The 17285-nt window shown below is 42.1% G+C and overlaps 2 protein-coding genes across 3 annotated transcripts in view; one reads left to right on the top strand and one right to left on the bottom strand.

The window, feature by feature from the left end:
• The first annotated feature begins 8 nt into the window (after positions 1 to 8).
• GPATCH11 (G-patch domain containing 11) lies at positions 9 to 13118 on the top strand. 2 transcript variants are annotated; one of them, XM_082218105.1, is made up of 9 exons: positions 9 to 105; positions 2114 to 2198; positions 4473 to 4699; positions 6917 to 6958; positions 7047 to 7167; positions 7842 to 7932; positions 8436 to 8543; positions 11239 to 11320; positions 11780 to 13118. In XM_082218105.1, exons 2-9 carry the CDS (start codon positions 2149 to 2151, stop codon positions 11833 to 11835), a joined length of 777 nt encoding a protein of 258 aa, XP_082074231.1. In that variant the 5' UTR covers positions 9 to 105; positions 2114 to 2148; the 3' UTR covers positions 11836 to 13118. The 2 variants fall into 2 exon arrangements, with proteins under 2 accessions (XP_082074231.1, XP_082074232.1); XM_082218106.1 differs by lacking the exon at positions 9 to 105 and having other exon boundaries at positions 4451 to 4699.
• A 296-nt stretch (positions 13119 to 13414) lies between these two features.
• The window catches only part of LOC309528701 (interferon-induced, double-stranded RNA-activated protein kinase-like), a 38688-nt gene continuing 34817 nt past the window's right edge, over positions 13415 to 17285 (bottom strand). Inside the window, exons 24-25 of the mRNA XM_082216299.1 lie at positions 16674 to 16736; positions 13415 to 16585 (exon numbers count right to left, since the gene is read on the bottom strand). Of these exons, the coding sequence (XP_082072425.1) occupies positions 16478 to 16585; positions 16674 to 16736 (171 nt within the window). The 3' untranslated portion in view covers positions 13415 to 16477. The remainder of the gene's footprint in view (positions 16586 to 16673; positions 16737 to 17285) is intronic.

Below are 17285 nucleotides of genomic sequence, written 5' to 3'. Positions count from 1 at the left end.
GGAAGCTGGTCGGTAGAAGGCACGCATGCGCACCTGCGCAGTTGCCGAGAGACTGGAACGCAAGAGGGCTAGGCTTCACTGGGTGGAAGAGGCGCGCGGAGGCTGGTAGGGAATAATGATAAAGAGCTGGTGCTGTACCGATTTGAGTGTTGCTGGCGAATGTTGGGCAGCTTCTTAGATCAGGCTATGGGCAGCTGCTAGCCGTGGGGTTCCTGCATTGTGTGTGTGTGTGGGGGGGTGCGGTTTAGACTAGATGACCCTAAGGCTCCCTTGCAATTCTGTGCTGCTAGGATGGCGGTATGCAACTTCCACGATCAAATGCAGCGTGTTTCTGAACACTAGTTGCTGGGGGGACGGCAAGGAGAGAGGGCTGTTCTCCACACCACTATATATGTGTGTGTGTGCGTACTTGCAGCACAGAGGATACGACTTCGTGTATCCGATGAAGTTCACGAAAGCTGATGCTGTTAATAATAACACCTGTATAGGTGCAGGGGGTGTAATTGCACTTGTTTGTTATTGTAGTATGTATTCTTGGTTTTTTTGTGTGTGTGTGTGTTTGTACCATATTTTTCGCTCTATTAGACTCACCGGACGATTGGACGCACCTAGTTTTTAGGAGAGGCTCCCTGCTCCCCTGCGGAGCCTTCATCCCATGGCTAAGCCCGAAGCTAGAACAGCCAGCGGGATCCCACTCACTGTTCTGGCCTCTTCTTTAGCCGCGCACAGCCTCTCCTGGGCAAAGGGAGCCTTCACCCCCTGCCCAGGAGAGGCTGCGCACGGCTAAGGCTCCCCCAAGAGCCGCGCTCCCTTTAAAGAGTGTGCGGAGTGTGTGTGCGGCTCTTGGGGGCTTTTCCCACGCAGCTCTTTAAAGGGAGTGCTGACAGAGCCTCCCACCTGCATTCGCTGCATAAGACGCACACACATTTCCCCTTACTTTTTAGGAGGGGGAAAGTGTGTCTTATAGAGGGGAAAATACGGTATGTTGTAAGCCACCCTGAGATCTCTGGATGAAGGGCAGTATAGAAATTTAAGAATTAATAATAATGATAATAATAATGTGTTAGTCCTTAAGCAAGCTTGTTCTGTTATTTTACTATGCACAGCAGGATGTTAGGATAGAATATAGACCTTTCATCTGATTCGACAGGACTCTTATTACATTCAGTTAATATGGGGAGACTGGGGTAATCATCAGGGGCTGTGTATGACACCTTTTCTTTGCTAATGTGCATTCTTAGCAGAGAGCGAGTCCTCTTGAATCCAGTGGGGACTTGTTCACTTGCTAGATAAACACAGAGTTGTGCTGTATGTGTCAGGCTACAATCCCACTTGAGTTATAAGGCTTTTGGGGTGAGCAGCCTGACTGGCATGATGATGTTGGGCATCAGTCATAATAATTTTTCTAGTATTTATGGTGCCACAAGGCTATTTGTTGCTTTTGCTTTTCAGTTGTTTCTAGGTGGGATTTCATCTAACTGAGCCACCACATTAATCTAAAGGTTCAGTGCCCCTAAAGTTTGCTCTCTTTCTAGGAACACTAAATGAAATTATTATTATTATTAATTTTTTTATTTATACCATGCCCATCTGGCTGGGTTTCCCCAGCCATTCTGGGCAGCTTACAGCTTACTGTTCCTCCCACCAGAGCACTCTGAAAATTGTGGCAGCTATTAGCTGTAACAAAGTCACAGTTTGTTTTTGTTAATTTGTAGTTTATAATAATGTTTTTAATTGTTGTAACTCTTCCAAGCTGGAAGAAAGTTGGGATATAAATACCATATTTTTCGCTCTATAAGACGCACCAGACCACAAGACGCACCTAGTTTTTGGAGGAGGAAAACAAGAAAAAATTTATTCTGGATCTCAGAAGCCAGAACAGCAAGAGGAATTCCTCTCACTGTTCTGGCTTCTGGGATAGCTGCGCAGCCTGCACTCGCTCCATAAGACGCACACACGTTTCCCCATACTTTTTAGGAGGGAAAAAGTGAGTCTTATAGAGCAAAAAATACGGTACTCTACATGAAATAATAATAATTTCCCCCCCAAAAAATCAGTGAAAACTTTAGCTATTTTCAATGCATTCTAAAAGCTAGAAAAATATTGTTTATAGGCAAGAGGTCTGCAAGTGGAGTATTAATACCAATCATGGGTGATGAAGAAGATGACTACATGTCTGATTCCTTTATTAATGTTAAGTAAGTGCAATATTTTTCTAAACTTATCAAACTTGTCAGTGCCTAACACATGCACTAATAATTGAAGCTATTTGTGGTGTTTCAGATACAGAACTTTTCAATTATTTTTTGAGTAAGAGGTCTGGCTAAAATGCTTCAAGTTGATATCACCTAGAAGAGGGTTCTTCATCCTTGAGTCCCCTTTTGTTGTTGGACTAGAACTGGCCATCTGGGGACCCAGGTCTTGCAGTCTCAAACCACATGCAAATGTTGTTCTGACTTCTGTCAGTTCCTTTAGCACACCATTGTAAGTAAGTAAGTAAGTAAGTAAGTAAATTTTTATTTATACCCCGCCCTCCCGGGCCAAGACCGGGCTCAGCGTGGCTAACATCAAATACATGAAAACACAATCAAACAACTGATTAAAATACAGCTTAAAAATTAGAATCAGGATAAAATTAAATGACTGCCCATGAATTACAACCATAGGGGTCAGGAACCTCAAGTATTCATCAGGGCCAGCTATCCATGTTGGTCCCACATGACCCGATAAATGGGCCAAAGAGGTAACTTACAGAATCCCATAGAGGGGGGTCAAATTGGGCCCGGACCGAAGTCTAGGCGGAACAGCTCCATCTTGCATGGACTAACTGTACTGACTGCTCCACTCTTTTTCTGCACCAACAACTTTTACAACAACAACAACAACAAATTATTTGTACCCCGCCCATCTGGCTGGGTTTCCCCTGCCACTCTGGGCGGCTTCCAACAAAGATGAAAAATACACTAAAATTTCACATATTAAAAACTTTCCACCAGTCCTTTCTTTGGGAAAAGAAGAGTGTTAATCTCTTGTATAGTCCCCTTTTCTGCTCCAAGAACACCTAGCACAGAAGTAGTTTAGATTTCACTTATCCGTCTCTGAACTGGGTGTATCATTTTTTTGGGAAACCAGAGAAAAGGTCTTTCCAAGAGGCACAATGGCTGCATATGTGTGATCATCCAAAACCTTATAAAGAATAAACCAAGTGTCACCGCTTTGCACTCTCTGGCTGCATACTGGCTGAGGTGTAAAGATCCTGGCTTGCTTTAAGCCAGAGCTTCCTAGTTCTGGTGTATCAGGAACTCTGGCTTACTGCAACCCAGGCTCTTTGTGCTCAAGCTGGGGCACAGCTAGAGGAAGGATAATCAGGTGGAGCAAGGGAATGATGCATGGCCATGATGCTTGTCTACAGCTTCATAAACCATGGTTTGTGAAGCCTTGGGTGATTGATCAAACATGACCAGTGACATTTGGGACTGAAAGCTGAACTGTGCACCCTTCCTCTTGCCATTTCAGAGCTATCCAGTTCCCGGGTTACAGCTCCAGTTTGGCACCCTCGTATAGTGTAGGATACCTGCCTCTGTGCCACAGTGACTGAACTCAATGATTCTAGCCCAGCTACATGGCTTTAAGTGGTTGAGGAGTATGTTTAAGTGGCCCATGAAACTGGCATAGGAATTGCTTATTCCTAAATCCAGGAAAATGAACTTGAACTGGAGGGCGGAATAGATTCAGACTGCCACCTAAGCCATTTTAAGCCCATCCCTGCATAGACTAAATCTTTGACTACACTCTTTCTCAACACTGCTTTTCCCACATCCCTTTCTTGTGGACAATTAACTGGTAAGCCTCTAATATATTCCCCTTCTATAATCTCCTTCAGTAAGACCTAGCACAGAAGTAGCAGCCCCTAGAACAGGTATGGGGAACATTTGACTCTCTAGATGTAGCTGAACTACAACTCCCATCATCTCTGACCATTGGGCATGCTTGCTGGGTCTGATGGGAGTTGTAGTTTAGCAACATCTGGAGGGCCAAAAGCTTCCCACACATATTCCAGAATATATTACTGTGGATCAAAACTCCCTACTGATTCAACCTAGGTTTTCCCTTCAATTTCCTTGCCGTGCCTTTCATATACCAGTGTGTTCTGTGAGCATGTTACAGCAACAGAAATACCACTGTGTGGGGCTTTTATCGTACCATTTAACCTATCCTTGTTCCATTTCAGCAGAAGAAAAGAGAAACATATTCTTCTTGCAAGAATGATAATTACAATAGATTGGTGGTATTCTGTTTGTATTAACCTTGCAATCTATGTACACTTACCTGGAAGTGAGCCCCATAAAACATTGAGGGATGTACTGTTAATCATTACGTGTGGTTCACTGAAAATGCTCTTAAAACTTTATTTATTTATTTATTTATTTCTGTAATTGCTATATAATAGTTTGATATTTGGACTTGTTCAGCCAGGACATCAGACCAGGCATGCCAATGCTGAGGCGTACAAAGGAAGTGTTTAAGAAAGAAGAAAAACAAAAGGAAGCTAACGAGAGAAGTCGGCAAAAGAGTATAAAAGAGCAGGAGAAAGAACAACGCGATACTGTTTTAAACATTGCTTTGGGAAACGAGAATAAAGGTTTTGCTATGCTTCAGAAGATGGGTTATAAAAGTGGTCAACCTCTTGGCAAAAGTGGTGAGTTTCTCAGCTTCCCTTTTTCTGAATAAGACTGTATCATGGTATTATTATGGTTGTTGTTTTATTATTAATTTATAAACCTTTTAATGCCAAAATAGGCTTCGAAGTGGTTTAGAAGTATAAAAACCAATGACACAAGCATTAAAATATAAAATTAAAATACACAAACAATCCAATTAAAACAGTTCTTGGGTTGAGAGATAATGGGAATGTCTGTGTAATAGACCTGGGTGATTTTTCAATACATATTGTTCAGTTTTTGCCGCAACCAATCATCAGCAGGCCTTGCCGCAGCAACCAATCACATGCCCAATCGCCACTGCCAATCCTGCTGGCTGCTGCCCACCCCCCACCCCCCGCTATCCATGTAGAAGACGGCCCACAATTTTTGCCTGTTATTTCTAAGGAAAAAATATCATCTTATACACGGAAATATATGGCACTATTTTCGATTTTGCAGCAGGCCAGTGTGACAGACCAGTAGGCTTGATTTACAGAGATGCTGGCTTTGGGCTTGCTGGGAACCCCCGTTCCCCTTCCTTACCCCCGTGAAAGAAGAAACGGGGGTTGTTTTCAGAGTAAGAACAAAAAATGTTGCCCTGTTATTTAACTCTTTTTCTTTCCTTCCGTCTCCCCTTCTGCCTGTGTGGGTGTGTGTATGTGAGTGCCCTGATGCCTTTACTACCTGTCTGAGACTTTGACGGAGCCCCTTTCTTTGTGTAAAAGTAAGAACAAAAAAAAAAGTTGCTGCGTAAGACATTTTTCGTTCACCCTAAATAGCTTCCCTCATATAAAAAAGGAAGGTTTTAAAAAAAATAATTAAAGGATGCTATCTCATTGATTGCCCTTCTTCCTTCCCTTTGATAAAAAGGGAGAGGTTGGTGGTATAATAATAATAACCACCAGCAGCAGCACCTCAGATTCACACACAAATATGCAGCCCTGGGTCTGCTGGCCAGTGGTTGGGCCAGAACATTATTCCCTTTAGTTCTGTAGTCCCAGGCCCAACTAGCAGTTGGAACAGAGTGTTTTGCATGCCTAGGCAGAGACCCCCCGACCCTGAGAGACCACCAGAAGGAATAACGACCCGTGACAACGTGTTATGGAATTAAAAATTGGCCACAGCTTTATTAAACCTTTCAGATGTAGGAAGACCTTGGCTTAGGCATTGGGCATGTATCCCTCCCAGCTCCCCAGCTGGGGGAACTGGGGCTCCTCAGGGTGAATGGGATATGGGCAGGTGCACAGCAAGACGCTTGTGTACGCTGGCAGCCCACCCCATATCCCCGCAACACAGGGGAGTTCACTGACAACCTTTCAGTGTATGGCCATTGACTCCCATATACAAACCCCTTTAAGAGGGGACCCTGGAATCGCCGCTGTGGGGGGGTGAGTCACCACTTCACACACCCCAAAAAAATTAGGGAAGAGGGAGAGATTGGTGGAATATTAATAATAATAATAATAATAATAATAATAATAATAATAATAGACCTCAGATTCACAAACAAATCAGCAGCCCTGAGTCTGCTGGCCAGTGGTTGGGCCAGAATATTATTCCCTTCAGTTCTGCAGTCCCAGGCCCAACTAGCAGTTGGAACAGAGTATTCTTTCTAGAAGGGAGGAAATAGCAATCTCCCTGGAGCTGCTTGTTCTCTGGCTGGTGGTTTGGACCCGACTGGTCTTCCTCTTGCCCTGATACTTTCCCTGGGAGACAGGGAGTGCTAATGAACAGAATGTCAAAGCAAAATAAAAATCTTCAAATAGTAACATAAATTTATTGTGAGGTTAGAACCAGTATAACTTACATCTTGAGGGGAATTATTCTACAACATTAATGCAGAATCATATAGTTGTTATTTTTTTCAAGTTACGGCGAAGGCCTGTTATCTGTGCAGTAAATTTCATTTCTCTAGTAGATATTGTTTGAAATAATGCACATACATGAAAGATACAGAGAACCTGTGCAAAACAATACTTGGAGTGTGGACTTTGACCAGGCTAGACTCAAATCTCTGTTCAGATGCCAAGTAGATAGCCTAAGGTGTGTCATTAACTCATGGTCTGATCCACTTCACAGGGTTTGTTGTAAAGATAATGTGAGAACCCCATTACAAGCCACTCTGAGCTCCTGTGATGAAAGGAACACAAATGTGTCTAATAGCGATGATCATGTGTGTTTTTATCAAGCATGACTGCTCTTGTTTTCTGCAGGAAAGGGGATTGTTGAGCCCATTCCTCTGAACATTACCACAGGTTTGTGTCCATTCTCTCCTTTTTAATGTTTTAAAGTTCGAACACGGTCCCTCTTGATGTGTTAACTAGCGCTTTGAACTTGGAACAGGCAGAAGTGGGCTTGGCCATGAAGAAGTGAAGAAACGGAAAGCTGAAGAAAACTTGGAAAACTACAGGAGAAAAATGCATATGAGGAAACAAGCGGCGGAGCAGACGGCCGACCTCTTCAAGTAATGTGCAAGGGCTTCATTCCTCGTCTTCTCTTTGCAAATAAGAATTGTATTATTTATGGGAAGGATTGTGGCTTCATGGTGGAACACGTGCTTGCATGCAGAAGGTCCCCTGTTGAATCTATGACCTCTGCAGATACGGCCAGACGAGACTCTTGTCTGAAACTCTGAAAATTGCTGCCAGTCAATTGAGGCCAGCAACAGCCAGCATAATGGTTTCTAGAACCATTGGCCATGCTGACTGGGGCTGATTAGAGTTGGGAGTCTACATCATCTGGAGAGTACTAGGCTGAGGAACAGTGCTGTGTGGGGTTATCCTTCCCACAATGCATGAGAAACTGCCTCATACCAAATTAGGCTGCTACTCCATCAAATATCGCCATCAGGTATTGCCAGTATGAACTACACCAGGGGTAGTTATTGGACTCCAACTCCCACAAGCTCTAGCCAGCATGGTTAAAGATCAGAGATGATGGGAGCTGCTCACAGTGATCTGGGTCCCAAAAGGTGTGTATAATATAGTATTTGGTTTTGTAGCACTTCTAAACCGCCCATCATACAACTCCCACGATGGTGAACAAAACAAATTGATAGATACATATAAACGATCAGTGTAATATCTCAACCAGTCCAAGTTATGTTTATTGGTAGTCATGTTTCATTTTATTTTTAAGATTGAGATTGAAGACCAAACAGGAACAACTTCAAGTAAAACGAGACCTTGTGAAAAGTCAGAAAGCCTGTCAACAACTAGATATGCAGAAAGTAAGTTTAAATAAAAACATTTTTTCAAATGTTTTTGTGCATTTGTGACCCAAAGACTTTGGATGGGTATCATTTACTGAAAGTAAGTATGCAGAACAACTTTTTTACGAGCTTGTCCCCACGTCATTGTAAGTCAAGTGTGGTGCATCAACAGGCTGAAAGCAAAAAAGAGCCAACTCTCTTCTGGTTTACTTCCCTGCCTGGCTTCCTGTTTTTATTGTCTAAGAACTACATACAACTTAGACATGGTCCCCATCTTTTCCAGAAAATATTTTACTGCTTCAGTGGATTGAAAATGCTAACATAAGCTTTGCTATAATGCCTTGTGCTCCATTTTTATTTTTTCAGGTTTGAGTATGCAACACGTTCTGAGACTGCATCTATTAAGTTATTTTTTGAGCATTTTGCTTTTCCAAAAGTTGCACCTTTTTCTCTTTCCAAATTGCCAAGGAATTGATGGGGTGGGGTATGTTGGTTGTTACTGCCAAACTTTTGCTTTAAAGGGTCTTGAATCCCCCAAAGAGATGTGGTTCTGGTTACGGCCAGAGGAGGAAAAGGAAGATGACGTGGATGCAGAGGAGGAGGAAGAAAAAGAGGAAGATGAGTTCGATGTAAGTGTAAGGTTTAGATACCATTGGAAACTGCATTGTGCTTCAATAATCTAAGTCGGGGGTCGGCAAAAAAATTTAGCCGCAGGCCGGTCCACTGTCCCTCAGACCTTGTGGTGGGCTGGAGAAGCAGCACGGGGTGGGGGAGAGCTGGAAGAAGCGGCATGGGGGGCAAGTAGTCCTCCTCCCCAGCCCCAGCTGCTGAACTTAACTTCTCTCTCTCTTTTTTTTTAATGATATTTATTGGGAATTTAAAGTTACATTAAAAAAAAGAAAAAGAAAAAGCAAGAAAAAAAGAGATTAAAGAATACAAATCAGTAAAAAGAGAATTAAAAGTACAAAACATACAATACTCTAAAATCAAAAACAAGAGCAAAAGAATAAATGTAAAAACAAATCCAATATTCCCATATCCTTATCTTCATTAACTTGTTTCATCGACCTCCTCACACTTCCCTTTTTTGTATTCTAATTATTAATTATCTCAGCAAATCCTTTCCATCTTTCACTGTATTCTGTCCTTTAGTTGTCTTAATTTATTTTAGCCTTATCTTACCATAAAAAACACCTTAAAACTTAAAAACTTATTTATACATAACTCCTTATAACATTTCTACTAAAGCCTAATAGTTTCATTCCAAGATTTTCCTAACATTCATTAATTTTGCAATATTTCTCTAAATGAATTTTTAAACTTTCTGCCAATCTTCATCCACCGTCTCTTCTTCCTGCTCTCGGGTTCTGTCAGTCCTTTCTGTCTGTTCCATCTAGTCCATCAACCTGGTGATCTTATGTCTGAGGCTCTTAACTCTTTTCCATGTCCCTTCTGCAGATCATCTTCATAATTGTACCTGCACTTTACTTTGTCTTCTGCTGGTCTTGTACTTAATTTCCTTCCTTTGTCTCTGAGGAGTAGATCTCGGGGGAACAACCTAAGAATGTCTTTATCCCTTCTCAACCAGTCAGCCATGGTTAGCACTAAAATCCAAAAAATATTCCAAAGCATACTTCAATGTCCCTCCAAAGTTGAGGGCCTCGACCACTCCAATCTCCTCCTGGCCCAAAACCAAATCCCAAAAGTCAGGACATTCCTGCATAGGAGGATATGACCAACTTGCTATCTCCAGTCCCGAAAGGACTCCGTCTCTCCAAGTCTGACTCACTCCAGATTCAGTCATCAGAAACGACAGCTTATGTTCCTGCAAGGCCACATCTCTCTCAACTTGTGTTACTTGAGGTTCAACAACAACCTCCTCCTTTGTCTTCTCCGCTGCTCCAACAAGGCACTTGTCCTGCACAAAGCAGACACTAAGGCTTCCTGTGTCAACATTCTTGTCCAAGGTCAATGTCTGTTTCTCACGATCCTTAATCTCTACAGCTGTAGAGTTCCCCAGGTCCACTCCAACAACAGTTCAAAAGCTCCCTCTAGAGGAAACAATTTCTATTTGTATCCATCATTTTACAAGCAGATCCAGCAACAAGATTGCTTTCGTTTTTCAAATCTTTGTTCCTTTTTAGTGCAAAAGGAAACATTGGAGTCAAAATGTTTCTCTTATTTGACTATCTGTCAACATACGTTATTATTCACAGTCAATGAACTTTCCCAAAACATCTATCTTTGACAGCCCGTTCCCAGGTTCAAGACGATAGAAATTTATCTTTCTTTACTCCCTCTCCTGCAGGCTTGAACAATTTAAGATTTCCCCCCTCTTCTCCTGCTTCCAAGGGGGGTTTTGTAGTTTTAACCGATGGAAATTTAGTCCTTTACACATAACTTTCCAGACTTTAGCTTGCGATGTCTTTGCTTCAAGCTATTTACAAAAGCGGAAGGCGGACTTCCTGTTTAGACCTTCCCGCTCCGGTGCCAAATTACGAAGTTTAATAATCCAATTTTCCGTTCTACTCACGGGTACTTGTTTAGAAGTCCAATTGTCCACAGGAAAAAGGTCAGCGCTCTCCGACAACAGCAATGCGGCTTCACTCCGTGAAAAGAGCAATCGATTCGAAGCACCGCACCACTCACCCCGGAACCCCGTAGCCGGGTTTCCCCGCGAGTAGGGGAGGCACAAAAGGTGCCAGCCAAATCCCAGGTCCACAGACTTCTCCCGCCTGTGGTTTTTGATGGGTCTTCGCCTCGCCGTGGCGGTCCAGACCCTGATTTTCACGGAGCAGATTCCTCCAGATCAGAGGAAATCCACCATTGCCGGTGGTGCTAACCCGGAAGTCCGGTGGGGCTGTCGCTGCCGCTGCTTCTCGTGGGTAGGCAGAGTGATCTCATCCACTCTGCTCTCTGGCCCACAGGCGCACCAGGGCAGCGGCGGGGGGAAGATGAGCAGTGCGAAAGGGCTGGTTCCGGAGAGGGGCTGCTTAAAATGGCGCTCAGCCAGCTCAGCCTAGCCCCACCCCCTTCTTCCTCTATGCAGGGAGGGGAGAAGCCAGGAGGAGGGAGGGAGGAGGCACCACCATGGTGTGTGTGAGGGAGAGGGAGGGAATGGAATGGCGCAGGGGAAAAAATGGCACAGCCCAAATGAGCAGAATCCCCACGCCGATCCACGGACAGTCCGTGGGTCGAATCCTGAAGGCAGTTGGGCCTGATCCGGCCCGCAGGCCTTAGTTTGCCGACCCCTGATCTAAATTAATAAGCTAAAATAATTTTAAGCATTTATGCTTAAAGGTGTATTTCATTTGTCAAACACAGGACTCAGAAAAGTTAATCATGTTGACAGCGTATCTAAGGGAAGAACACCTCTACTGCATTTGGTGTGGAACAACCTTTGATGGTAAGAAACATACCAAGTATTAATAATAGCTGAGCCCTCTTCTTTAGTTGGTCTGTTAATGTAAACTCACAGTATCTAATGCCTTGGCCAAAAGAAGCACAAGTCACCTTTGCACAATGAAAGTCTCCATGTAATATAAACCTAAATTTGTTTCTTTGGGAACCTTAAAGCTTATTGTATTCAACAATTTTTTTCTTTTGAGTTGTTTGCAAGAGGAAAGGGAATGATGCTCTTAATGTACTTGTGTTTGAGGATGCTCACCATAAATGCAAACCCCCCTGCTCTTGATAACTGCAAGTCATATCTGCAATTAATTTCAACAACCTGTTTAGTATCACTTTGTGTGGCTTGTTTGATCTTTTCTAATGTACAGCTCTCTCTCCCCAAAAGGCTTAGTATCTCAGTCCAGTGTGTTTTTCTTGTGACAATTGTATAATGCCCTTTTTAAAAATCTTCCAGATAAAGAAGATTTATCCTCAAACTGTCCTGGAGACACTTTTGCAGACCATGAATAATTTTCCTAAAGCAAGAATAGTAAATGCTGCAAGATTGATCCAGCATAAAGATATCGAACAGTTCAGAAGACTGCATATATTTTTGTAGGGAAAAGGTTTTTGCAATGTATTTATGTATATATTGTAACACTGGAACTGTGCTGAAGTCCTGTTCATTTGGAAATATGGATAGAAAGGAGCTACACACCAAGAAGATCTTATAGGAGCTGCATAATCAGTTGACTGTCAGCTGTGAACTCTAGGTACTTAAAAAAAAAAAAAAAGCTTACTTGTTATTTTTGTGAAAAACACAGCAAACAGGATTGGGTAGATCCTCCTTTACACCCCAATCAATTATAGAAGTGGAATACTGATCTAGTGCAGAAAAGAAAACAGGAGGGCTGAAAAGGTCCAAAATGTGTATATAGAGAGGCCAGAAATAAGATCAGGACGCTTAGGTTAAAATCCTTTATGTACTAACTTAGGAGTAAGTTCTGTTGACCTTCAGTGTAAATATTCTACATATGCCTTTTACTGTTGACCAAACTGCTCAGTTTTGTAATTTTCGGTGTTTTATACCAAAAGTCTTTCAATCCATTTTCCTAATGTCAGTGAAGGCTTAAAACAGTTAATGTTGAACTGTTCAGTAGCTATGGGTGTTTGTATCACTATTTACAGCTGAATGCATTTGTTGTGTATGTATATGTCTAAACAGATTTATATCTGGGTTTTTTTACTAACCTGCAGTTTGGCTCAAATGTATAAATACTATACTAGGCACACTGAGAACCCCATACAGTACTGAAAACAAAAATAACTAGCTGTACTGAAACAGGAGGTGGCAACTAATGATATTTTCCCTGGGCAGTTACAAGTTAGTCCATCTGATGTTGACTCTGCCATCCTCCAGTTCTCTTCTGAGTTGGTTCTTTGGTTAAAAGGTTTTTTAAAAAATGCCTTTCTGGCTAAATTAGTTGATGGGCTTCTATTTAAGGTTAATCCACTTTACTGCCCATGGAAAACGGCATGATCAAGCCAACATTAAGGTAAAGTGTGAACCAGACTGCTAGCTTTACATGGAAGTAACCTCTAATGGACTCAGTAGCCCTTAGACCTGAGTAAAGGTGTTGTATTTTTCAGTGGGGAAGTTTCAAGTAGATGAAACGCTCAATGGCTTGCCAAAGTGTTCAGGTTTGGCTAGATTGTGCCTCAAGTTATCAGGAGAAAGAACTTGGTGACAGTACTAATGTAAGCAGAAGGGTGGCACGTAGTTCTAGTGTGCATTAAAAAGGAAATAACACGTCTCCTTGCAGTTTGATTCCTTTCTGTTATATACAGTGTGATGCACTGTACCTTTCTCGGTAGTCTAAAAGTGAACCACCTGCCAGACTCTATATAGAACACAATTTTTCTGCATTAAGCAGTCAACAGTGCAGCACCCATTACTGGCTGCATTTGGTATCTTCATTACTAATTGCACACAGGGGTAGATTTTCACCAAGATTTTCACCAAGATTTTCACCCGAGAGGTGCCTCTGTTCAAGTGCATGCCTCTTCCTTTGTATGCCATGTAGCTTCTAAAAGAAATGAACAATGTGGGGACTTTGTAATGCACGTCATTTATTAAGAAAGAGAAAGCAGCTACTGAACAGTAGCATAAGCCATGCATACACAACAAAAACACTACAATTTCCCAAGATTTGAGAAATACATGCTTCGGTTGAAAAATTATATTGTAAAATGTGCTTCTTAACACTGTACCAGTGATTTAAAAACAAATTTAATATTCACTACAAAGTTCCATGAAAGAATTCAAGTTAAAGATTTATAATGGATTCGGTTCCATCCGGAATCTAGTGTGAATATTCTCTAGTGTTGGACGATGGCACCGAAAAGCTGTTCCCTGTGAACTAGGTGCAATGGAATTACTCAGGAGTAAGTTGACACAGCTGCAGCTTTATGGTATAAAAAACTCATCAAATCCTAGCTGTTAAAAACATCCCTTTGCAGTGAATTATTCACAGCACACACTCCGTAGATTTCACCAAGTTATTTTCACATGGCTTGTAAAATCCAAATCAAGAGAGGCTTTGAAAGCTTTTGACTGTTGTCTGGATGCACTGGTGGACTGGATGAGGTCAATAAAGTGTATATGAACCCTGGCAAGACCGGGGCTCTTTGGATGGGTGGTTCCCATGTTTGGGAAGTCACTAGTTCTGGATGGGGTTGCATGTAGCTTGGGGATATTCCTGGATACATCTTTGTCACCAGAGATTCAAGCATCCTTTGTGGCTACGAGTGCCTTTTACCAGCTTCATGTGGTTCACAAACTATGGCTATTCATGTACAGGGATCGCCTGACTACTGTAGCCCATGTGTTGGTAACCTCAAGGCTGGATTACTGTAATGTTGCTCTTTGTGGGGCTGCCCTTAGGTTTGGTTCAGAAGCTCCAGCTGGGGCTCTGCTTGAGAGCACACAACACAGCATTGTTAAACAACTGTACTGGCTTCCCATTACTGCTCAGGATTCTTGCGTGTTTATAAAATCCTGAACAACTTTGGTCCAGGGTACCTCAGGGATTGCCTGGAACTCTTTTATCCCAGCTCAATCACTTGAGATCACCTGCAGGAGCATCTTTGGTTGTTCCCCAAGCTGGTGAGGCTCATTTGACAAGAAACCCCTTAAGAGCCATCAGCCCAACTTTTAAACGTCTGCTGAAAATGTTTCTGTTCCTCTCAGACTATGAAGGCATTTAACAAGACATCCATCCACAATGGTTAGTTGATGTCTGTTTAAGTTTCTATTGTATTATTATCTTTTGCTGTAAACCACTTTGCTATACAGTGGTGCCTTGGTTTAAGAACAGTCTGGTTTAAGAACGATTTGCTTTACAAACTCCGCAAAACCAGAAATAGTGTCTTGGTTTGAGAACTTTACCTTGGTATAAGAACGGAATCTGAACGGTAGAAGGGCACCGGTGGTGGGAGGCCTCATTAGGGAAAGCGCGCCTTGGTTTAAGAACGGACTTCTGGAATGGATTAAGTTCGTAAACCAAGGTACGTGTGTGTGTGTGTGTGTGTGTAAAAAATGATGCAGTGATATAAAAATATTTTTTTGAATACAATCTATCATGAATCATTATTTTTATAAAAAAAACAGTTCTGATTTGGATACCTTCCAAAAAAGTTCTGATTTGGATACCTTGCATTTTTTTTCTAGGTTGTATTGCAGGAAAGGAATTAAGTCTGACAGAAAAACAGGTTTCCCTTTATCATCCTTATGCTTAAAAGCAAAGTGTCCAGACAAAAAGGGCTCAGGGGCAGAGCATATGCTCTGCATGCAAAAAATGTCCCAAGTTCAATTCCCAGCAGGGCTGGGAAAACATCATCTGAAATCCTCAAGACTTGCTGCTCATCAAAGTAGACAATATTGATGAACCAATGGGTCAACTGAGTATAAGGCAGCTTCCTATGTCTTACCAAACCACAGCTAGGTTTTTAACACAGGCTTCCAAGCAGAGAGCTCCTAAACCTCGATTACTTCAAAAGCCTCATATTATGTCACTCATATTATTTTCCTTTATTATTTATTACTAGTAATTATTAAATGCATATGATGACCCATCAATAAAATAGGTGGAATTTTGGAAACAAACACTTAATCTTGCAGGTAAAAAGTAAAAGAACTCTCCTGGCAGAAACCAAATAGAAAAAAACAAAAAAACCCACAAAATTTATATACCACTTGATTGTAAGAAAACCTCTAAGCAGTTTACAAAAAAATTGAAATAAAACACTTTAAAAATCTCAATAAAAAGCACAGGTATAAAAACATTGAAAAGTTGCTTAAAAGAACCCATACCTAAAAAGAGAGAAAGCACATGTGGCTTCTACGTATCTGGACAGGCTTGCGTAAACAAATGTGTTTTACGCAGATGCCAAAAAGAATGTGATGAAGGCACCTGCCTGATGTCAACAGGCTGCGAGTTTCAAAGTGAAGGTGCTGCTGCAGTAAAGATTGATGTCTTATAAGTATTATGAGGCACCTGTAACAGTGCGGGTTAATGTAGATTGGAGCATTCTTGAAAGGTGATCCTGCCCCTAATACTAACACCTTGAACCTGGCCTGGTAGTAAATGGACAGCCAGTGCAGTTCTTTGAGCAAAGCTGTGCTATGCAGAGGATCTCTTCCTGCTAGCAATCATGCAATGGCATTGTGCACTAACAGCATTTTGCGAATCAAGTTCAAGGAGTGCACTGCAGTAATCTAACCTTGCAGTAATCTAACCTTGAAGTCACCAATGCCTGAACCACTGTGGTCAAGTTCTCTCAGTCCAGGAATGACCATGTCTGTCACAGCTTGTAAAATGGGCTTCCAGCCACTGAGGCTGAGCCTCCCATGAGAAAGCAGGACAGTTTTTAAAGACAGCCACACATACAAGGCACAGGTGTCTAGTTCTGGCTTCGGAGAAGTTTTGCCTCCACACGAGCACCCTGCAGCTCCCCTCAAAGGCCACAGCAGAACATATAGCAAGAGGCAATCCAGAGTTAAATTTCCAGGTGCCACAGTTTTGATTCAGACGAGATTTTCAATATTAGCAACAGCAAAAGGAACCACTACCTTTAGACCAAAATTCTGCAGTTGTGTTTGGACAGGTATTAGTTAACAAGTGTGTGGGCTATACTGCCTTTTCTTTAAAATATGCAAAATGGCGGGTGCCGATGGTCTGTCAGATGGCACGTTTGAAAGCAGTTTCTTAATTAGAGATACCTGCAAACAAAGGAGAGATGGTTTTTTATTTTAAATTACAACAAGCATGGAAAAGACAACCTATAAAAAATGCTTTGCCACAGTATACCTCTTCTGGAAACTCCTTTGTAAACAGTTCTGGAAATTCGCCTTTCTTTATGTTCTCGAATCTCTGAAAAATAATACAGTGTCACTTAAGAATACCTCGTGTGATGCAATTTTCACTGGCCAAGTTCAAAACTGCCATTTTGACACAAACAGCTGCCCAAGTTCCCAAACATGGAAAACTGAATTCCTTCCACATTTGTACATGGGATAAAGGAACAGGAGTTGAGTGTACATACACACTTCATTCTTCTTGCATGGAATGGAACATCCAATATCGTGTAGTGATATCACTGATACCCGTTTGGGATATGCCAAAAGGATAAAAGACTCTCTTCAAAATGAAGCCTGGGTTCTTTCAGCAACGGGGACTCACAGCACTTACTGCAAAGTACAGTGGTACCTCAGGTTACATACGCTTCAGGTTACAGACTCCACTAACCCAGAAATAGTACCTCAGGTTAAGAACTTTGCTTCAGGATGAGAACAGAAATCGTGCTCCGACAGCGCGGCGGCAGCAGGAGGCCCCATTAGCTAAAGTGGTACTTCAGGTTAAGAACCGTTTCAGGTTAAGAACGGACCTCCAGACGAATTAAGTTCTTAACCCGAGGTACCA

The sequence above is a fragment of the Podarcis vaucheri genome (assembly GCF_965113315.1).
Source record: "Podarcis vaucheri genome assembly, chromosome: 3".
In the NCBI taxonomy this organism is placed as follows: domain Eukaryota; kingdom Metazoa; phylum Chordata; class Lepidosauria; order Squamata; family Lacertidae; genus Podarcis; species Podarcis vaucheri.
Note: the sequence above shows the minus strand (reverse complement) of the source record. Positions and strands in the feature narration are given on the sequence as shown.